Here is a 24,363-nt window from a genome sequence, read left to right as displayed (position 1 = left end):
AGATATTGACTCCACTGTTCATAAGATTTTTAATTATTTCAGTCTACATTACATGTGTTGAAAACCTAAAAGAAATCTGCAAATTTACAGAGGTTACCTCTAAAAAAACTTCTGTATCATAACAGAACACACTTGTCTTTCTCTATTGTCTGCAGTTGAAAGGATTTATCCAGCCCTAAGTTCTTTCTTTTTCTCTCAAGAAAATCCCCCCAAGATTTAAAACTTTTCTTTGAAGATGGGTTTAGTGAAACTTATCTTGTTCATTGCCAAACTGTAATGTCAGTCTTCAATTCACATATAATGAGCATTGAAAGGAATGACAATTCTTTGATAGAATTTATTGAAGCCTTGCTTCTGTAAGGTATATTCTGTCAGAAAGAAGCATCAGTTCATTTCCCTCAAAGTGAAAGAAACATCGGAGAAGATGCAAAAAGGGTGATATACAGAGAAATGTGGAGATTTCAGAAGAAATATCCGTACTATTCATCATGCACTGAATACTTAGACGTGGTTGAAACCACTGGAAGAAGTTTCTTAATTCAGGTGGATGTCTTTAAGAGAGTCACTTGAATGGTATAGTGTTGTCTCAACAATTAGGTACCTTCATACAAAAGGAGTGTGTGTGTGTGTGTGTGTGTGTGTGTGTGTGTGTGTGTGTGTGTGTGTGTGTGTGTGTGTGTGTAGATGATGTGAAGTTCTTTGATCAGTTTTGTAATTTTAAAAAAAATTATTGTGGAAATTAAGGATACAGATGTTTCTGTTCCTTGTAATGTAATATGGGCTAATTATTTTAGCCACTGTAAGGATGAAGAGTTTTTCTCAGAGCTGTTAATAATTGCTTAATTTTTCTTTTCCATACCAGCACATAATGCATTTATTGAAAGACTGTTTTCAATGATGGAGTGCAGTGGTCTAAGGATAGAAACTCATTTACTGTAGATCCTATTAAGGGACTAATGCTTACAAAATTCAATTTCAGTGACATGCTGTGTAAATATTTCCATTCATATTTATCCAAAAACAGATTTACAGAGAAACTGCATCAGTGGAAAAATATAAAAGAAATGTAGAGAACAGCAAATAAATTATGCTGAGAAAAATAACCATATTTTTTTATTCATACCATAAGTAAATTTTTTGTGTGTCATTTTTTTACAAGTTAAACAATCCACATAAGAATGGTAAGTGTGAATTCTGTGTTAATTTAAGGGATTTGAGATATTCAATTAAAATATTTAACATATTATTACTTTGCCAATGACTGTGTTATTACCCTATTATCGTAATAAACTGTTATTATTATTAGCTATATGGTGCAAGGAAGCCTGAGGCTTATGCTGCACCAGCCAAAAAAAAATTCTGAGTTACCCTGTGTGTGTGTGTGTGTGTGTGTGTGTGTGTGTGTGTGTGTGTGTGTGTGTGTGTGTGTGTGTGTGTGTGTGTGTGGAGAGAGAGAAAAGAAGGGGGGAATCACCAAGAAAGAGAAGAATGATGATATCCAGCTGAGGACCCTGGGTGTGCCAAGCCCATACTCACCAGATATGAGCCCCTGGGGTTTAAAGCATAGGCATTTTTGAAAAGACTGTAAGAGAATGTATGGTGTGTTTTGTTACAATAGGAAAGGCATCCTCAAAAGCCCAGTTTTTTCTGCCCAAATGTCCTAATTTTTAAGGTTAGAGAGGTGGCAGCCCTAATTCTGCATCAATCACGAGGGGTAGGGAAATAAAAATTAAGAGCCTTTGCTTTTATATTTATATGGGGGCAGTATTGTCTTCAGCTGTTTTTTTTTTTTTTTTAAATATATTATGCAGTACCTCTGTTTCTGTTTTTTTCCTCTCTTCATTATTTTATTTTTAATGGAATATTACTGAAGAAATTAGTTAGTACCTTGAAGTAACTTTCAGCGACCTCGTGATACAACAACTTTACAGTATGGCTGGATGGTCATGCTGTAGATAATAGATGCATATTCAACCAATCCATGCTGCTGTTTCTTGTAATGGATCTTGTAATGGAAGTTGATAGTTTGAATAAATTTAAGGAAGAACTGGACAAATTTTTTGGAGTGAATGGATGGGTGAAATGGGAAGTTTTTTTTTTTTTTTTTTTTTGCTGATGCTGTTTAAGCTTGCTTTCTTGCATCATATGCCTCTGCTATGCTATCCAGGAGGCTTGGCTATATGGTTGGTTTTGGAGGCCCCAGATTTTTCTTGGTTCAATTTTAATGAAATGTAGGGCTTGACAAATCTTTCTAAAAGAGGCAGATATAAAACTTTATGAAAATCTGTCCGCTAGAAGTCACTTTATTACATGCAGATGGATGGGTAAAGAAATAATTGCTGGATTTTCATTGCTCCAATTTTGATGAAATTTGGGAAGACTCAACAAATCTTTCTGCAAAAACCAAATTTAAAATTTTACGAAAATCCATCACCAGGATTCGAGTTATTACATGCAGACAGACATGGTTGTCCATCTGAATGTAAAAAAATAGTCACTTTATATATGTAATAACATGCCTAAAATCATAGTTGGTCTTGCTATGGTATTTTTAGTCTTGCTTTATCATACTTCAGATTCTTGCATAGGATTCACTGAATTGTCGTACACACCAAATTATCATAGCCACTAATTGTCTTTCACCAGATTTTCATGTACATGGAAGTGTCATGCACCAAATTCTCATACACCAAACTGTTATTATTGAATTGTTGCATACAGCAAATTATCATGAACCAGACTGTCATACAGCAAACTGTTTTGCACTAAATTGATATGGACCACATGGTTACAGATTATTCTTTCTTGATATGTTGTTTTTGTTTCAGGCAGAGGGTACAGCCTTGTTTAAACATATTCTCTTGTGTGAGGTTCATGTGATATGTCAACCCAGAAACATTACTTTTTGAAATTCAAAGAGTTTTACACACATATACAGCATAACTGTGTTATCTACATGTCTTGGATTAATCATAACTCCATTTATTTTCAAACCTTTTAGTGGCTACAGATTCATTGATAATAGGTTCTGAATAAATATTAAATAATAGAGATCAGTGTCCATAGTCCTTCTGTATAAATTCTTTGATTTCAATTTTTTCTGCATCCTCTCAGTTCTGTAAGCATGCTGAGCTAGATCTGGTGAGCATAGATGTTGTAGATGAACCTCAATCTTATTCAACAGAAATAGAGGCATGTTTTTGTAGTGTTTCAGCAAAATAAACCTCTCTCTCTCTCTCTCTCTTGATTAGACCGGGGTTCGAGCCCGTCACCACCAAATACGGAGGATGCGGAAAGGTCAGGGAATGACCACCGCATATTCCCGGAGCAATATGGCCTTAGTTGCTAATGCTCCTAAAAAACAAATAACAACAACTCTCTCTCTCTCTCTCTCTCTCTCTCCCCCCCTCCCCCTTTTGAAGAATCGCATAAATCTTAAGCTTGCCATTGCCTGTATATGTCTGCACATGTCTTTACATGTGCAGCTGTAATATGTACAAAACACTGCATCCCTCAGCAGTTGTTTCAAGAAATCCAACACTATTTTGATAATACTGCTAATTTTCTTAAATAACTTTAACGAAGGGATACAAGGCATGATGTGCAAAATTTGCACGAGGTCAAGGTGAGTTGAGCAGTAATGATCAGTGCCAAGCAGTACTTTTTCAGGATGACTTGAAGACTCTTTCAGTCTTAAAGAATGATTAGAAAAGGGGCAGGAAAATGCAGTCTTTCACTTAGGAAGAGCATTCCTAAAATAACTTATACACTTGGGTGGGGGACAGAATTAAAAACAGTAGAGGAAGAAAGGAATTTGGGAGTTATGGACTGTCAGACACAAAGTTGTTCGAGCAGTGTCAACAGACTACTAGGAAGGCCCATAGTCTCCCATTGATGATTTATCAAACATTTGCTTGTAGAGATAGGGAGGTCATAATCCATGTATAAGGCAGTATTATGACTGCACTCCATGTTGGTCTCCATACTGTATTCAAGTATGGAGACCAGCACTAAAAAAGACATTGAGCTTCTTGAAAGGTCCAGAGACTGGCAACATGCCTGGTGAGATTAGCAAAAGGACAACCATTATGATGAAAGACTGAATATGTGGGCTAAAGAGCTTAGTAACTAGGCATCTTAGAAGACATATAATTGAAGTGTATAAGGCTTTTAGAGGTGAAAGTACAGTGAATGAGGGTGAAATTTTCACTATTATAAGCGATTCCAGAACTAGAGGCCATAAATTGAAATTACAGGGGAAGCAAGTTTAGATTGGATTTAGATTGGACAGGGGAAGCGAGTTTAGATTAGATTGGATTGCAGGAAGTTCTTTGACAAGTGAATTGTTGATTACTGGAATAAATTGCTGGGTCGTTGAGGCTGACAGCTTGGGGTGATTCAAATGTCAGCTGGATACCTATTGTACTTCCTCAGCTGGAGGGAGTACAATAGCTGGTTTATTTAATTTTTATATTATGTTATTTGTTTATTTTATTATTATTATTTTCTTGGTTGGTTGGTTGGTGCATCAAAAGCCTGGGCTTCCTTGCACTGTATGGCTAGTACTAATACTGGTTATAATTTCATACTGTTTTCTAGAGGGTGAATGTATGTCTTCATTTGCCTGGCAACCTGATGGTGGTTACATAAAGACTGCTGTAGGTCACAGCTCAAATTCTTTCCTTGTGCTCTCTCTTGATGTTCCTGGCTTTCGTGGAAAGGAAAGATTGGTGAATGGGCAAGCTGCTGAAATTGGTCGCGTGACTTTCACATTTGAACTTCAGTGTACTAAAGGATGTTCTTTTGTATTTATGATGGTAAGTATCATTATATTAACACAGTTCGTTTTTCTAAAATGATAGTTTAGAAAATGAAGATATTAATGATTCTCTTAGGAAAGATGCACTGTGGTAATTAATCCTGCCCAAGATAATGTAGTAATGCATTCAGAATTGCTCTGGATGTTTTTAGAACATTCTCAGTTTATATACAGGGTGTCTGGGCTAGAGGTATCCAAAAATATCGGATTATAATGCGAGACCTGCTCACTATATTTTCTCAAATGAAAGCACAGTCGATAGGAAATCTCTCCAAGATTTGTTTTGTCACATTTTGCCGCATTTGAGGTACGGAGAATCCTTATCAAGTGATTGAAAATGAAAGGGACACACCAAAAGTCAATGTCTGGTTAGGAGTGCACAAAAATGGCTTCATTGGTCCAATTTTTTTCATAGATATGACTATGAAAAAAAAAATAATAATAAATAGAGCATGGGGCTTTATTAAAGACTGTGTGTACCATAGAAAAGTTCAAGATTTGTACGATTTGAAACAGCGTATCGCTGAAGCAGTTGCTCTAATAATGCCTCAGATGCTGGAAAACACTTGGGAAGAGCTAGAGTATTGTTTTTACAAAAGGTGCCCATATTGAACTTAACTAACCTTCATAAAAACTGTATAATAACAAAAAAAATTATTTTGATACACCTTATAGATGCTGAGATATATATATATATATATATATATATGTATTTTTGGATACCTCTAGCCCGGACACCCTGTATACCCCTGACCCACCATTATCTGTTAAGCAAAAAATGTTATTGCTTGACTAGCAGAATCAAAATTAATTTTTTCCCCTTCATATTATTTGGCCTTTTTTTTTGTAAATCTATATCAGATAACTTATTCCAGAAAGAAGTCTAAAGCAAGCACACCTACAGGACTTAGACTGTTTGAATTACCATATTAGTAGGTGGTTAGATGCATTGAATATGAGGCATGAAATGCCCTTTATGCGAATTTTGTTTTTTTGGGCTATACCTAAATCAACCTAATGCACTACAGTTACATTAGTTATATACTTTTTTCCCCCATAGTTTAAAGCTTTAAATTATGAAAAAGTATCTTACACCTTATACTGCTAGTGTAAAAAGTTAAATAAATCATAACTGGGTGGGTTGTCAGCTCTTACACTCAGAGTGTCTGTTTTGTCCACCAATGAGGAACTATCTCCAAACAGTGATAGAGTGCTATTTATTCTCAGTTGACTGCCATCACCAAGATGGTATAACTGAGAACAAATAGCAGTATACTTCTCCTTTTGGGGAAATGTCACTTATTTGCACTGTAAGAGTAAGGCAACTCATTGTGAAAGAATTCAGAATATGAGATGATTAATGATTACTTTGCTGAAATCCTCAAAACTTTCATGGATTCAGTATCTCAAAAATACTGTTTTGCTTGCAGTGTTAAAAGACGATTTTTATTTATTTTTAAATTTTATTTTAAAGTAGACAAAAAATGTTTTTTAGCACAACTGTGCCATGGCAAAATGAATGTTGCTCAGAAACCCTGCCTCAGTGTAAAAGTGGTTAAATTCTAAACTTTTAGACAATTTTAGTAGTATAAAAAAAGAGAGAAAAAAAAAAAAAAAAAAACCACTATCAGAATTGAACTTGTTACTGCCATATACCATTACTCCCAAATAGTTCCAGCTTGTGACTGTCATATTTTTAGCTGTGAAATGTTTTAATTTTTGTGATTTGCTGGTCTCATGCATATTATTAAAAATTAGATTTAATTAGCGCCTCCGTAGCCAGGTGAGCAGGAACAGTAGTAGATAGCACACGCTTCTTGATTACACCTGGGTTCGAGCCCATAACCACCAAATACGGAGGATGCGGAAGCATTAGCATTAGTAGAGGCATATGATGCAAGAAAGCAAGCTTATGCAGCATCAGCCAGAAAAAAAAAAAAAAATTTCCACTTCACCCATCTGTTCATTTGAAAAAGCTGTCCAGCTGAGCCTTAAATTTATTTCGGCTATCAACTTCCACAACAAGGAATAGAAGTCTGTTCCACCAACCAACTACCCGCTGGCTAAAGGCAAATTTCCGGACATCTATCCTACATCTGTCTTTCCTCAATTTAAATTTATGCCCTCCCAGGTGATTATTCTGAGCAAGAGGCAGAATCCCATCAGCATTGAGCATGCTCAAACCATTCAAGGCTTTATACACCTCTATCAGATCACCTTGCCGGTGCCTAGTCTCCAGACACTGTAATTTGCAAACCTTCGTAAGAGCAACCCTTTGTTCCATTCACTAACCTTGTTGCCCTTCTCTGTACTCGTTCCAGCAGCTCTACATCCTTCTTGAAATGAGGCCTCCAGACCTGTATACAGTACTCAAGGGAATAATCACCTCCTTATCCCTGCTAGAAAAATTCCTGTATATCATTGATAAGACACCATGAGCTACTCTTGCAGCCCATCTGCACTGCTCAGAGAACTTCATATCTGCCTGCACAATTACCCCCAGGTCCTTTTCATTCTCTACCACTGTCAGTGTAGTACCACAGAGTTGATACGTTGCTCTGGGGTTGCTGTTTCCCATATGTAGTACTTTACATTTGTCAATGTTAAACTTCATTGGCCACCTCTCAGCCCATCTGCTCAACCTTTCCAGATCCTGTTGCAGCAGCATATATGTCAGTAGTGTCCTTAACAACCCTGCCAACTTTTGTATCAGCTGCAAACTTGGACATCAAGCTTGATATACCATCATCAATATTATTTATAAATACAGAAAACAAATATGGACCCAACACTGAACCCTGAGGGACTCCACTAATAACATTAGTCCACGATGAGCAGTGTCCATTGATTACCACTCTGTCTTCTCCCCCTTAACCACCCCCTTTATCCATAGCAGCAATTTGCCTCCAATGCCACACTGCTCCAATTTGTGCAGCAGTCTTCCATGTGCAACAGTATCAAAAGCCTTTCTAAGATCGAAGTATATAATATCAAAGTTATTCCCTGCATCCAGTTATTTTGTGACTGCATCATAGTATCCAATCAAATTGGTCAGGCAAGACTTCCCCTTAACAAAACCATGCTGTGTCTGAGCTATAACTGAAGTCTTGTCTAGATGATCCTACAGTGCTTCTTTAACCAGTGTCTCCATTAATTTTTCTGGAACAGAACTTAAACTCACAGGTCTATAATACTTGTGTCAGCCTTTGATCCTCCTTTGTGAATTGGGGTCACATTTGCACCTCCAGTCTATGGGTACTTCCCCTAAGTCCAAGGAAGCTCTCATAATTATAGCTAAGGGTTTGCTTACTTCCTTTGCTGCCTCCTTTAATATAACTGGATAGATCCCATCCACCCCCAGTTGCCTTTCTTGTGTTTATCTTCAATAATTTCTCCTCCACTTTACTTTACTCTTAGTTATTACAAGATTATCTAGCTTACTGCCAGAGTTGAATACACCCTGGCATTCCCCTTGCTGAATAACTCCTCATGTGTGAATGTCGATGCAAAATATTCATTTAGTTTGTCAGCTTCCTGAGCAGGATCATCAACAGTTGAACCATTGATATCAAGTGGACCAATCTGATTCATCCCGTTCCTTCTAGAGTTTACATAAGTAAAGAACTCTTTGCTGTTTTTCTCTGCCTCCCTTGCCAAGGATTTCTCGTAATATGCCTTTGCCCTTCTCGTAATCTGCCTAACCTCGTTTAGGAAGGTCAGGGAATGACCACTGCATATCCCCAGCCTGGATAAAGGGTGAGGGTTCGTGTCAGGAAGGGCATCCGACCGTAAAAATTGCATGCCAAAACTAAAAAAAAAAAAAAAAAACGCTGGCCCCGTATATAATGGGAAAAAGCGAGGACAAAAAAAAAAAAAAAAATAGATTTAATTCAAGATGCTGTAAGATATGTAGTGCATTTCATCATGAATAAGAATGTGAAATTTTTTTACAGGACTATCTAACATAAGATTGCTTTAATGAGGTGCATTAAATTTTTTTGAGTTTTGCATGGCCTTAATGAGGTGATTGCTTTAATGAGGTGCATTAAGTTTTTTGAGTTTTGCATTGAGTTTTGATATGCAGAATATTCCTCACACTTATTTTCAGTGTTAATATCATTGCCTTTTTTCAATTATAAATAGAACCCTTTTTCATTTGGAGGGAGTTGTTTGTTTCCAATCAGAATGTTTTCAGTTTTTTGGGTATGCAATTTTTAAAGTATAAATCCATTGGTTTTCTAATAGTTCTTATGTCACATTCTAAATAGTTCCTCAGTTGTTGCAAATTATGGCTTTAGACAAAAAAAAAAAAAAAAAAGGATAGGAACTAAAACTAAATCTGGTGAGTATGGTGGATGGGGTCTAGTGTTGAGTGCCTTGCAAAAAAACTTCTTGAATAGAAAGCAGTGAGTGTGCAGAAGCATTGTCACAATGTATGTTCCAATTCCCTGAAGTCCACTTTTCTGGCCATGTTCTTCAAATATCATTATACATTTGCCTTAGAACTGTTATTTTCTATTCTAGGTTCATTTTCTGACCATGTGGACAAATTTATAATGAATAAAAATGAGCAGTAATGAATAATGTGAGTCAAAATATATGATAAGCATTTGATCAAGATTGTCTTGCTTTTTTGGGGAAACTAAGTTTTCTGTTGAGAGGGTTGGGTCTTTGGTTTTGGATCATGGCCATACCTTACAATTCATTGCCAGTAATGACAAAGTGCAAATCAGCATTAGCAGCATGTTGATGAAGATCCTGATATGAGAGCACTTATGTTCTCTGCATTCATCATTAACAACATAAGGGTGCAGGGCGTAAAATTAGCTGAAATACATTGAATTCCCAAACCTTGTGACATGTCCCATAAGAAATACCAATTTCATTAGTAACTTTGAGGAGAGTTAAATATGGAGCACTTTTACGTAGCTTGTGAACCCAAGTGATTGAATCATTAGTTTTTAAAGTTAAAGGGTAGCCAGAGTGAGGATCATTTTTGATAGACTCTCTGTAAACTACATGAATAACTGAAAAGTTTCTGAATGACACAGCATCTTCTCCAAAAGCTGTAGGCGCCTCCGTAGCCAGGTGGGAAGGAGCAGCAGTGCGTAGCACACGCTTCTTGATTAGACCGGGGTTCGAGACCGTCACCACCAAATACGAAGGATGCAGAAAGGTCACGAAATGACCACCGCATATCCCGGAGCAATGTGGCCTTAGTTGCTAATGCTCCTAAAAATCAAATAACAAACAAACAAACCAAAAGCTGTTTTTAATTTTCTGATTTTCTTTTTTCACTTTTTCCTAATTTTTAACAAAATTTGATGCAAATTCACTGCTCAATAAAATCACTAATTTCAAAATGTGGGATAAGGCACAAAACACCTATTCAGTTCATACTAATTCAGACTGACTGACTGCAGGTAAGAGGGTGATTCATGTATTATGTTTAGGTGAGTTACCAAACATGTGTTAAATATGAATAATAAATATCAGTAAACAAAATATAAATAATATCTAATATGTAAATATTAGATACTTGAAATGGTTATGAAAATATGTATATTTATGATATAGGTACATTAAACACCTGCTCAGTAAAAAAGAAAAATGATAATTGCTGGAGTTGAAAACTGTATGGTTTGAAGACTCCATCTTATTCACCTTTCCACCCAACCTGTGGTGGGTGGAAAGGCGAATGAGATGGGAAGTTAGGTACCCAAGAGAGAGAATAAAAGGAAAAGGGAAAAGTTAATGGGTTTGGGAGGAGAGTTGTAAAAGAGTTGTATTGTTGGGATATCAGAGACGTGGTGTCACACAAGATATAAGGAATGCAGAACTGGAATTTGGGGAGTACAATATGTACAGAAAGGATAGAGAGGATAGGAAGGGAGGAGGGGTTATGTTATTAGTTAAGAAACACATAAAATCCAAGGAAGTGAAGCCAGTCAACATCACTGGACAGTGCAGTGATGAGTCAGGTTGGTGTGACATAAGCACTGGGAGATCAAAATTGAGAGTAGGAGTGTGCTATAGGCCTAATGACTCTGATGAGTATAATAAGAAACTACACAGGGAAATAGAGTGGGCCAGTAAATCAGAGCGTCTTATAATGGGGGATTTTAATTTCGCAGATATTGACTGGAATTTGTGGGTTGGCCACTCACACACTAGCAGGGCTTTTGTGGATTTATTCAATGATTGTTTTCTATATCAGCATGTTCGGGAGGCAACTAGAGGGAGTAATACTCTTGATCTGATTATCAGTAGTGATTTTTCATGCATTAAGAATCTGCAGATAAAGGAACCACTAGGTGGCAGTGATCACAGCGTGCTGAAGTGGGATTTACTCAAAGGGGTAACTACTATCAGGGGTAAAGGGAAGGGTTTTTGCTTTCGTAAAGGCGACTACGATGGTCTGAGACTGTATTTAAATTCTATACAGTGGGACCAACTGATGATGTTACCAACAGCAAATTCAAAATGGGAAGCATTCAAAGAACTTATCTTGGAAGCTACTAGGCTTTACATGCCAACTAAAAAATATTGTTCAAGGTTTAGGCCTAAATGGATGTCAGATGAACTAATGAGACATATGGCAGAGAAGAAAAATGCATGGGATACATATAAATTAATGGGTGACATGGAAGTCCATGATAGATATAAGCTGGTCTGTAATCAAGTCACAAAGAAGATTAGGCAGGCAAAGGCAGATTATGAGAAATCCTTGGCAAAGGATGCAAAGAAAAACAGAAAAGAGTTCTTTACCTATGTAAACTCTAGAAGGAAAGGGATGAATCAAATTGGTCCACTGGATATTGATGGTTCAACAGTTGAGGATCCTGCTCAGGGGGCTAACAAACTAAATGAGTATTTTGCATCTACATTCACACATGAGGAGTTATTCAGGAAGGGGAATGCCAGAGGTGAAGTAAACTCTGGCAGTGAACTAGATGATTTTATAATAACCGAGAGGAAAGCGGAGGAGAAATTGTTGAGGATAAACATAAAAAAGACACCTACGATGGATGAGATCTATTCAGTTATATTAAACAAGGCAGCAAAGGAAGTAAGCAAACCCTTAGCCATAATTATGAGAGCTTCTTTGGACTCAGGGGAAGTACCCATAGACTGGAGATGTACAAATGTGACCCCAATTCACAAAGGAGTATCAAAGGCTGACACAAATAATTTTAGACCTGTGAGTTTAACTTCAGTTCCAGGAAAATTAATGGAAGCACTGGTTAAAGAAGCACTGCAGGATCATCTTGACAAGAATTCAGTTATAGCTCAGACACAGCATGGTTTTGTTAAGGGCAGGTCTTGCCTGACCAATTTGATTGGATACTATGATGTAGTCACAAAAGAACTGGATGCAGGGAATAACTTTGATATTATATATTTGGATCTTAGAAAGGCTTTTGATACTGTTGCACATGGAAGACTGCTGCACAAATTGGAGCAGAGTGGCATTGGAGGCAAATTGCTGCTATGGATAAAGGGATGGTTGAGGGGGAGAAGACAGTGTGGTAATCAATGAACACTGCTCATTGTGGACTAATGTTATTAGTGGAGTCCCTCCGGGTTCAGTGTTGGGTCCATTATTGTTTTCTGTATTTATAAATGATATTGATGATGGTATATCAAGCTTAATGCCCAAGTTTGCAGGGTTGTTAAGGACACTGCTGATGCTATGCTGCTGCAACAGGATCTGGAAAGGTTGAGCAGATGGGCTTAGAGGTGGCATATGAAGTTTAACATTGACAAATGTAAAGTACTACATGTGGGAAACAGTAACCGCAGAGCAACGTATCAACTCTGTGGTACTACACTGATAGTGATAGAGAGTGAAAAGGACCTGGGGGTAATAGTGCAGGCAGATATGAAGTTCTTTGAGCAGTGCAGATGGGCTGCAAGAGTAGCTCATGGTGTCTTGTCAATGATATACAGGAATTTTTCTAGCAGTTATAAGGAGGTGATTATTCCCTTTTATAAGGCAATGGTCAGGCCACACCTTGAGTACTGTATACAGGTCTGGAGGCCTCATTTGAAGAAGGATGTAGAGCTGCTGGAAAGAGTACAGAGAAGGGCAGCAAGATTAGTGAATGGAACATAGGGTTGCTCTTACGAAGAAAGGCTTAAGTTTTGCAAATTACAGTGTCTGGAGACTAGGCACCGGCGAGGTGATCTGATAGAGGTGTATAAAACCTTGAATGGTTTGAACATGCTCAATGCCAATGGAATTCTTCCTTTTGCTCAGAATAATCACCTGAGATGGCATAAATTCAAATTGAGGAAAGACAGATGTAGGATAGATGTGCGGAAATTAGCCTTTAGCCAGCGGGTAGTTGGTTGGTGGAACAGTCGTCCATCCCTTGTTGTGGAAGTTGATAGCCGAAATAAATTTAAGGCTCAGCTTGACAGGTATTTCGAATGAATGGAGGGGTGAAATGGGAGTGTTTTTTTTTTTTTTTTTTTTTTTAATGCAGTATGAAAGTAGTAGTGAAAAGAGGAAGAATATTAGATAGGCTGAAGAGTAGATAGAAGCAAATGTATGAAGAAAGGGGTAGGGCTGTGAGTAGTAATGGAGGAATAAGAACCATAAGCAGGCTTCTGTGCAGAATAAAAATGTTGATTAGAGTGTACGCAGGATTATCTGTTAGTTAATCCTTCAGTCATTGCTTAAAGCAGTGTTTCTCAAACTGGTGCTCTGCAAATACTCATCACTTGGGATTCTGTACTGAGGAATAAATTTTTACATAATTTATTAGGGAACGGTTTAGTGCCATTGCACCTTGTTTTGTTTGTAATGAACTGCCAAAGTAGATAATTAGCACTGTTTTAATTGTATCTCATATTGTGAATACCTACACAACAAGTTTCCATGGTATTGTACTATCTTGAATAAGTAATGCTTCGCTGATGGAGAAGCCTAATGTTACTTATTCTCGGCAGATACCCCCATCTGACGGCACCGTTTCTGGGCTTGTTGGCCTCTCCTTGGTGAGTGGATTGGTTCCCAGGTGTTGCAATCATGACAATCCAGTTTAGGAAGTATAAGTCCACAATATGAGAGGTGCCTGATGGTGTGTAGTAGTATAAACTAAGGTGCTTATTTTGCATAAAGCATGAGACTATGCATAAGATTCACTAGTGAATGGGTTTGTGCCATTGCACCATGTTTTGTTTGAAGTGAACTGCTGAAATAGTTTAAATTCGATACAGTTAAAATGATTGGTATCATTTTAATTGTATCTCATATTGTGAATACCTTCACAAGTGATTCTTATGCGTAGTCGCATGCTTTATGCAAAATGATCACCTTAGTTTATACTATTGCACACCATCAGGCATCTCTCATATTGTGGAGTTACACTTTATAACTGGATTGCCATGATTACAACACCTACCCACCCACCGAGGAAAAACCAACAAGCCTTGAAATGGTGCCGTCTGGGGCGGTGGTATCTTCTGAGAATAAGTAACATTAGTCTTCTCCATTGGTGAAGTGTTACTTATTTGAGGTAGTGCAATATCATGGCAACTCATTGTGAAGGTATTCATATGAGATACAATTAAAACAATGCCAATTATCTACTTTGGCACCTCACTACGAACAAAACGTGCAATGCTACTAACCTGTTCACTAATGAATATTATGCATAGTCTCTTGCTTTATGCAAAATAATCACCATAATTTATTTACAAATATTTTATATTTCCAAGTGTTAATTCCTTTTCTGAAGTATACAGTAAAATGGAAAAAAAAAATCTTTATATCTTTAAATATCTTTATTAAAATGAATAAAAAATATCTTTATATCTTTGAATATCTTTATATACACTAAAAAAAAGAAATTTTTTTTTTTTTAACCCTGCTGTTCACCTCAGGTCTATATGAAATGAAATGATATTTAAGTGCCCATAAATTTTTTGCTTATTAACATTTTGTTCTAATGCTTCATGAATTTGTTTCTCAGATAAAACTTACATTTTTCTTATTTTAGCAAAAATAAGAGTTTGCTGAAGTATACAGTAAAATGGAAAAAAAAAATCTTTATATCTTTAAATGTCTTTATTAAAATGAATAAAAAATATCTTTATATCTTTGAATATCTTTATATCTTTATAATCTCTCTATACATTAAAAATTTTCCTCCTGGTGATATTTATTCGAGCCAGTGGGAGAAGAGGGCGAGACAATCATGTCACTAGAAATGCAATTAATTATTGACATCTGCCTCCATAACATTCACCAACCTCGTGCACGTGCTTCATTGCCTAATATTTGACGTTCCTTTGTAACATTTTTTGTATATTAACGAATATTGTATATTTATGAATATTTTAAATATTTGTATATTTGTAAATATTTTAAATATTTGTATAGTTTGTAAATATTTCAGTTAAATATTTTAGTCCTGCTCTTTTGGATGCAACAGTATTCCTCATGCATTATGGAACCCGAAGCAAAAGGCCTATTCCTAAGTGACCTATGTAAACGCAGGTAAATAATGTCATAGTGATATTTATTCGACCTTGAGAATGCTGCGCACTACAAATGCACAGGTAAGTAATTACGTAGGTCCTTTTCTGATTAGACATAGATCAGTGCATTTTAACAGGTGTCTTTTGCCTAGAAACGATTTCTCACTCCGTATACCTCTACTCCTGTGCGCGCTTTACATAGAAAAGCGTGCGCAGGAGTGGGCGAGCAAAGCAAGCAGGGGGCAAAGCCCCCTAGTTAACATTAAGTAAGTATTTAGTTTGATTTTTTTTCTTGGCTGTATAACAGTGAAACAATGGGAAGGCATTATTTTACTGATGATGAACTGGCTGAAATAATACATGCAAACGAGAGTGACTCTTGTAATTACGAGGAATATTTTTTGTCTGAAGAAGAAAACCACACAAATGAAGACAATGATTATGAAACTTCAGAAGAGGATTATGATACTTTGGATCATGATGATTTTACAGATAATACAGGGAAGCTTTGAAAGCAATACTGGCAGTGTAAGTAGAGTGATCAGTTCAATCAAAGAATAAAAATATACATTAGATGATGAAACTATTTCTTCAACGTTGGGTTGAACAACATCTGCTAATGTAATAACTGCTACTCCTGGTCTGACCAAGTATTCTATTTTCAGAATATTAAGGATATAAAGAGTGCATTTCAGCTTATCATGGATCCTAATCTTGATACATTTTTTGAATGTGAGTAACATTGAATGGAGAAAAGTGTACGGTGACAACTGGAAATATCTAAATGACATCACATTGCAAGCTTATAAGAGGTTGATTTATTGGCTGGTATTTATAAGTCATATGGTGAATCGACTAAGAGTCTGTGGGATCCAGAGACAGCTAGACCTATTTTTTGTGCAATGATTTCACATAAAGCCAATTTTTAGATAATTTATCATCTTGGAAATATGGTAGTGGGATGTACGGTAGATATGAATATATAAAGAATTCCCTTTGTCCAATTTCCAATATGAAATTACTAGTTCTTTGAAAACACACACACACTCACACTCACACACACTCTACTTTATTTCATAATTCATTTTGGGAGACGATCATACACCAGCAGTATATATGAAACTCTGGTACAAAGAGGTGTTATATATGAGGTTGCACTGTATTTTCATTCGTTGTTGAATGAAACGCTAACGTTCCAAAAGCTAATAAAAATGCACTATTTTGTTGACAAAACTAACAAAAATACATCATTCTAGATTTCGTGTATCTTCTATTCTCTTTAAAAAAATCAGTAATCTGGGTTTCTTAGCTTTTTCTCGATAAATCTTTGTGAATTTCATCGTATGGAACTAAGCATTTTTGAAACTCAAAAGGGAGCTTCAGAAATTTCATTGAAGAATCTGCATTCAAAAATTAAGATTCTAATTGCTCAGCTAACTTTATGCTTTTTAGTGTAAAATTTGGAAGTTTAGAATTTTCATCTGCACTATCATCCTCTGAATTGATTTGGTTTTACCTCTGATGCTATGTATATAGATTAGATTACTTTGTGCAGAGACATTTTCTCTGAATATTCATTAATTATTGTTTAATACGTAACTTATTATTTTGATTTTGATTTGTTATACTCAGATTTAAATTTAGAATTGCTTTTGATTCAGTTAACTAATTTATTTGTACAGTATTTATTGGTTTGGCCTTGGGCATATCTTTGCCTTGGGTGAGTTCTGTTTGTTGGATTATTGTTGCTTGTAATTAATTGTCTCTTTGTGTTTTTTATATATGTTTTTGCATTTATTCTGATTGACTATTTTTGTTAATTTTTTGGTTGACTGGTTTTTCAGTTAAGATTTTAATTACTTATTTTGTAAATATTGTATATTTTACTCTCTGCTTATGCAGTGTAATTTGTTAATGTTTACTGCTTTGTTTCATATCGGTGACATAAGTATTTATTATTTATCTTAATTTATTCTTTTAAGTGGCTATCTAATAGCCACTTGTACATTTCCTGTGTTCTTTCTTTGAGACTTTTTTTTTCTCCCTTTGTCGGTGCAGGTTGGGCTTCCTTCCCGGCTAGGGGAATCTTTCTTTCAAAATTACAAGCCTTCGGGCTTCAAAATTTTACCTCTTCAAGCTCTCTCGCTTGTTAGATTTTCCAACTAGTGCTTTCCTCTTTCCTATTTCTTCTTTTTCCCGAGAGAGTGTTTTGCTCTCTTTTTTTTCTTCTACTTTCTTTTCTCCCACTTTCTCCTCCCCATTCCTTATTTATTATTACCAGGATTCCACTTGTTGGAATCCCACTTAGTGTAATTTAGACAGTTCCTGGAGTGCCTCCACGTGGCTAGGGACGGGAGTCGGGACGCAGGTAGCTTGCTCTCTGCTTTTCGGCTGCTAAGACTCCAGGGCCGGCAAACAACAACCATCACACACACACACACACACACACTTGCCGGCTATAAATAACCTACAGGTGCTAGAGCGGTATATAGGGGTAACCCTGGAGGCCGCAATCAATACAAGAATACATTGTCCCTTGATGCTATTTCCACAAATCTTCTTCGCCAACCTCTTTTTATATCAGTAATTCTTGAACGTCTTCAGTAAGCTTATTTTATTCGTCTTCAGTAAGCTTATTTTTTAATTTTTTAGGGGCATAGGCGACTAAGGCCATGTTACTCAGTGTATGTTGTCTTTAAATTGCATGTGTCCTGAGGTTGATTTTCTGTTTTGCTGGACAAAAAAACCTGAGATTCTGGGAGGAAAACTGTGCTACTCTTGCCTGAGACCAACTAAATAAGCCACTTTGTGAAAAAGATTTGTAAAACTTGGGTCTTTTTCACCCGGTGTTGGGAGGAGGGTGATTCTATCAATTGTGCTACCCACGAGGGTTTCAGTTGTTATATCATCAAAAAAACCTTCCCCTCCTACCAATGTAACAAGTTCTACTATCGCACCGATTCCATTTTCTGCCAGTTCGACCCTATTTTCTGAATGAACTGACTCTGGCCATACATTTGTCCACACACATTTAACATTGATGGTTTACTTTTCAGCAATAAAGCTATGATTCTGATACAGTCCACAATTTAGGAGTTTCCATGCCTCCATTATATCAATAGATTCGGAATCAATTTTTTTCCAAAATCCATTGTAACGATTTTTTTGAAGTAATGAGTTTTAAAGGTGGATATAATGTCTTGATCTAATGGCTGAATGAAAGAAGTTATATTAACCTAGTACAACTGTGGTGGTAGGAACATAACTTCAAAGTTTGGTTGACCTGGCATGATATCCAATAGTAATAAAACTTTGAAATCTACATTTTTCCACAAGTTCAATAGCACAGAATGTAACACGGGGATTTCCCAACAAAATAAAATACAGGGATTGCTCAATAATTTTTATTGACTTGTGAGTCAACAGCAGGAATTCAAAAAGAGTGGAAATGTTGAAAAATTACATCCAACATAATAGCAGGGTTTCCCCAGAACAAAAGCTCAAAAAACCTTGTTATGTGAGGTTTACCGAAATTCTCTAACCATGTTAGTGCGAAACAGTGTTATATAAGTACCGTGTTGCACGAGGCTTACTGCGATTTATCAATCGTGTTAGAGCGAAACCGTGTTGTAGAAGTACTGTTATACAAGAGTTGCCAATGTGTGTATGCACGCATGCACGTGTTCAAAGATAGTGCATCACCCCTTAAAATTGTAATTGTCGTCCAATTAACGTAAGTATATGGCAATATTTCTTACAGATTGTATCAGATAGATTGACATGCATAGTTGATGATGTAATATTGCATCAGCTGTTACTTTCAGCTATATAAGCACGCTCTGCAAGAGTTGCAGTCATTCCTTGCTTGTATCAGGATGGCGAATTACGTGCAGTTTACGGCACAAAGAAAGAGTGCTATTGTTGCTTTACATAAGGAAGGATGTTCTTCCCATCATATTGCTTATAGTGTGTCTTGTAATCAGTCAATAGTGAGTAGATTTCTTTCCAAACTCAAGAATACTGGTGTTGCTGATAGGAAAAAAAGGAACTGGATGCAAATGAGTCTCTATGCTAAAACAGGACCGCATTTTGAAGTGTCAACAGCAGGAATTCAATATGCCTTAAAAACTGTAAAGCTTCTTCATCTGAGATGAAAAGAGAATGGGAAGAACATACAGGAGTGGTAGCAAGTGCAATAACAGTCAGAAGATGCCTCCCAAAAATGGACTTGTAGTCCGTTATCCTAAGGAGAAGCCCCTTCTCACACAAAAAATGAAAAAGGCCCAATTAATTTGATGTAAAGAGCATGTCAAATGGACTCCCGAGCAGTGGAAGTCAGTTATTTTCTCGGTTGAGAAGAAATTCAACCTGCATAGCTCTGATGAGAAACAAACGATTCGCCGTAGACTTTGTGAAGAATACCATCCAGACTGTATGGTCTACAGTGAAATTCCCTACCAGCCAAATGATATAGGGGTGCATTTCGTATCGCAGAGTAGGTCACCTGCAGTTTATAAAAGGTTCCGTAAATGCCAATGGATACCTGGCTATATTGGAAGGCAAATTGCTGCCAACCATTAGAGACCATTTCAACCTGCCAAGTAACTGCATCTTTCAGGATGACTCTGCTCCTTGTCATTGGGTGAAGAGTGTAAGTAGGCACTTATGTAGTTACTTTAGCTTTATTTCTGCATTAGAGGTTTGACAGTAATGTGTTTACATTTGTTACAGGTGAAAAAATAGTTGAAAGAACGGTCCATTACAACTCTTAGCTGGCCAGGAAACAGCCCGGACCTGAACCCTATAGAGAACTGTTGGCATCGTGTGGAATCTGCAGTTGCCAGAAAGGAACCAAAGATCCTTCGTGAACTTCAGGATGCCATAATTCGTGTTTGGAACCACAAACTTATCAGTTGACTGTCGTCAGAAATTGATCTTGTCAATGCCTTGATGGCATTCTGCTGTCATCAGGGTAGAGGCGGTTCAACTAAATATTAGTTTGCAACTGGTGAACTTTTCATTTTGTTTTCTATTTAAAATGAGAAACTGAAGCAAATTGAGGGCTTCTGATAACATTTCAGCCATAATTGTCGTGTTTACCAAATCTGTTGTATAAAGGTTGCAAATGCTCATGTTGGAATATTTTGAGAGCACCTGTAAAATATTACTTATCTTTGCCTTAACTATTAATAAATATCTTTTGTTTATATTTCTATTTGTGATGCTAGTCATTAATGTAACATACCATCGCGAAAAAGGGTTGGAAATGTGAAATTCTTAGGTGATATGCTTTGAACACCAGTGTGTGTGTGTGTGTGTGTGTGTGTGTGTGTGTGTGTATATATATATATATATACACACACATACATATATATATGTGTGTGTGTATATATGTATATATATATATATGTAAGTTTAGAATATATATATATATATATATATATATATATATTTCAAACTTATTGTATATTCTGTTTATTTAAATCATTGAATTAGTAATTGGAAATCATCATGGACATAATTTTTGGAAATTTGTTTTCAGTCTTCTGGTCGAAAAGGAATTACTGATATTCATACTTGGTCAGGCCAGCAGAGCAAACAGCCCTTTAGGTAAGTTTTTGAATTAGTATGCTGAAGATTACAAAATATTAAATATTGTGTAGGTACAAAATCTCAAAACATTTGGAGACTTAGGACCTGAAGGTTGCCAGATTTGGATTTTTCTAGTTTTTGCACTCTAAATTACAACCAAGCATGAATTATTGAATAAAGTTCATATAGCCTTGTCTGTACAAAAATACAGAATAATCTATATACTCAACCAGAGTAGAGTAAATACATTATTCTCTATTTATTCTGCTCTGATTTATAAATTATTATTTTAAGATTAAATGTTTATGTTTAAATAAAATATAAATACTTACGGCATAATAGATTGAGTTTAAAATACACTATAAAATACAGTGGATCCTGCTTTACGATTGGTTCACTTTTCAATGGACTCTCCATGTGGTTAGCAGGGGTGGGCTGGTGCAAGGGGTGCACTGCACCCGGGCACCAATGTTCAAGGGGTGCCTGAAAACCTGAAACTTTCATACATGTATGAAGAAAATTTTAAAGGGGGTGCCAAATTGCGATTTGCACCCAGGTGCCACATACCCTAGTGGTAAGTGCCGGTTATTGTAATCCCGTTTGTGAATTAAATTTTAATTCTTTTAAACGGTGATTTTGATGAGCGAAAATTGGAAGAATATTATCCACAGGTTACACAAGGAGGAAACACATTTCACTATAATAACAATGTAAAAACCCAGAATTCTAGCTATCAGTACTATCACACAAATGCAATACGATCGAGTTTATAATTAGATTGCACTAACAGAAAAGCCCAATAAACCGGAAAGTGCAAATTGTTATTTATTTATTTTTTTTTTGGTTGTGACCTCCAGAAATATCACAAAGGCATTCAAAATTGATTTTTATAACTGAACATATAACGATGAAAGTTTGTAATGCATTGATTTATGAAATTTTATTCTATAAAGCAGCTGATTCTACTAACCAGTGACCATGTTAAGAGGCACCTACTTGTTTCACTTTACGATGGGATGGACTTACAATTGTCTCCCACCTGACACGTGGTCCTTGCTCTTAGCAATAGCAGCCTTTGTAAACATGTTGGCTGTATGTTTTGTTTTGCATCACTTCAGTTGAAGTGATTTTTTATGTTGTGCTTTAATCAGTATATTAGTTTTAATCATTTTTTAACCAACATATACAATTTTCATTATAAAAATCACCTTTTAGAGAGATAAATAGCTTTGTTATATTGCGTAAATTTAAACTTCTGAGGCCTTTGAACAAATTACCAAAAAATGTGTTATTGGGTTCACAATACGATGGCATCTCTGGAACAGATTAATATCGTAAAGTGTATAGGTGTAAATACACCATAGTGAACTCATAGTGAAAAACTACATAATATAAAGGCATCGATTTAATTTTATCTCATATTGTAACCACCTTCAGAACGAGTTACCGTGTATTGCACTACCATGAATAAATAACACTTCACTAATAGAGAAGACTATTGTTACTCATTCTCAGTGGGTGGTGATGCCCACTGAGTATGGTAACTCATGAAAGTAGTCACAATACAGGTGACCCCCGCTTAACGCTGATCATTCGTTCCGGAAAAACAGAGCGCTAAGTGAATCCGCGCTAAGCGAGCGCCGCTTTCCCATAAGGTAACATATGTATTTATGAGCTGCGGTCAGTGCCATAGGATATTTCCTAATGAATAACAAACAGTAATGAAAAGATGCACAAATGTTGGTCAAAATATTTAATATTCAAATATTTGCACATCTAAAATATTCTGCATTGCATACGTATAATTATGTGGTAACTACTTGCGTATCAAAAGTAAATTTAAAATTCCAATTAAAATAATGAATTTAATTTAATTGATGAATTTAATCATGAAAAATGTGTGGATTTTGAGTTGAACTTTGGCCCTCTTCCAAATAAACTAAAAGGGGTATTAATTTTAATCCCCCGCAGCGTTAAAACCAACAATAAAGTCAACCGATCCTTCACCGCTTTGAAACCTGGCATGTTTTTTCTTCTTTCAGAAACTTCTTTTAGGCATTCGTTTCCACAAAAGTCCTGCTTCATCTATGTTAAAAACTTATTGAGAAGTATAACACATAATACCCCTCTTCAATAATTTTAACAAAAGTTCTTTTTTGAAAGTTTCGGCTCCTTGATCTGCACTTGCGGCTTCTCCCTGGATTTTAAATCTATTCAACCAGCCCTTACCAGTTTTAAATGGTTCCACATTTTTTTTTTTTTTTTTTTTTTAGGCGAGTTTTCTTCAGATCATCATATTGGCTAATCTTTCTCTCTCTTTTTAATATTTAACTTAACTGAATTCTGCATTGGAATATTATCTTCAATAAAATTAAAGTCTTTCCATTTCAATCCTAATAGCCGGCCTAGTCCTAGTTGCTTGCAGTGGAACAGCTATCTTTCCCGCTGCAAAAATTAATTCTTTATTTTTTTATAATTGTTCTTATAGTTAAAGTTGCAAGTCCTAAATTATGGTACACATCCGTTTGTCGTTGACCGGAATCGATTCGCTTCAAAACGTCTAATTTACTTTTCAAATTCAGTCTTTTTCTTACATTTATAGTCTTTGTACTGTGCCCAGACATTGCTTTTTCATTCCTATCAGTCATTATTAGCTCTTCGAAAATGTAACTGCGTTGGTTGAATTAATTACGATACGATGTTCAAGTAAACTTTCCGTTACGCACGATGTCTAATACTCTACTGAGTGATGACTAGACTTCGGATAAATGCATATAACGCAAATATTACAAGCAATATACTTGATCATTTTTTAAAATGTTGATCGCGGAACTATGTTACAAGTCACTGTACTGAAACTAAATTAGCATGCGAGAAACTTTTACTGAGCGTGGGAAAATTTCTCAAGTCGGCGTGGGAAACGTTTTAATACTGTTTTGCTATTCATTTTCAAGCTATTGACTCCATCAAATGAAACAATTTCGTTAATATGTCAAAAATGTAATCTGTAAAAGAGCGTTATAGTGATCTGTGACAGTGTTATAGTCAGATACGGGTTATAATATAAGAACAGCGTTATAGCGAATCAGCGTAAAGCGAACCGCGTTATAACGGGAACCTGCTGTATGAGATACAATTAAATCGATGCCTTTATGCTACTTATGTAGTTTTTCATTATGAGCTCACTATGGTGTATTTACACCTATATTTTATAGTAAATTTTTATGTATATATCATTTAATTTTTTAATATCATTATTTAATATCATTATATCATTATAATATCATTATTATATCATTTTATAATTTATAATATCATTTTAATATCATTATAAATATCATTATTTATTATTATTTGATATATAAATTTTTATCAATATTACTTCAGAGAGTATATTTTTGTATATAAAGTATTGAATTGCTCATTATCTATGTAGAAATCAAGGGAAAAGCTTTGATTTGTAG

At 35.9% G+C, this 24,363-nt stretch overlaps 1 protein-coding gene across 2 annotated transcripts in view; it reads left to right on the top strand.

Annotated features, from left to right (window-relative positions):
* Positions 1–24,363, top strand: part of LOC150078114 (endosome/lysosome-associated apoptosis and autophagy regulator family member 2-like) — a 425,663-nt gene that overhangs the window by 185,333 nt on the left and 215,967 nt on the right. For both annotated transcript variants that reach the window (XM_090385427.1, XM_090385428.1), the window contains exons 10-11: positions 4,600–4,817; positions 20,850–20,917. In XM_090385427.1, the coding sequence (XP_090241553.1) occupies positions 4,600–4,817; positions 20,850–20,917 (286 nt within the window). The remainder of the gene's footprint in view (positions 1–4,599; positions 4,818–20,849; positions 20,918–24,363) is intronic.

The sequence above is a fragment of the Mastigoproctus giganteus genome, chromosome 11, assembly GCF_048544385.1.
Source record: "Mastigoproctus giganteus isolate SK-2022 chromosome 11, ASM4854438v1, whole genome shotgun sequence".
In the NCBI taxonomy this organism is placed as follows: domain Eukaryota; kingdom Metazoa; phylum Arthropoda; class Arachnida; order Uropygi; family Thelyphonidae; genus Mastigoproctus; species Mastigoproctus giganteus.
Note: the sequence above shows the minus strand (reverse complement) of the source record. Positions and strands in the feature narration are given on the sequence as shown.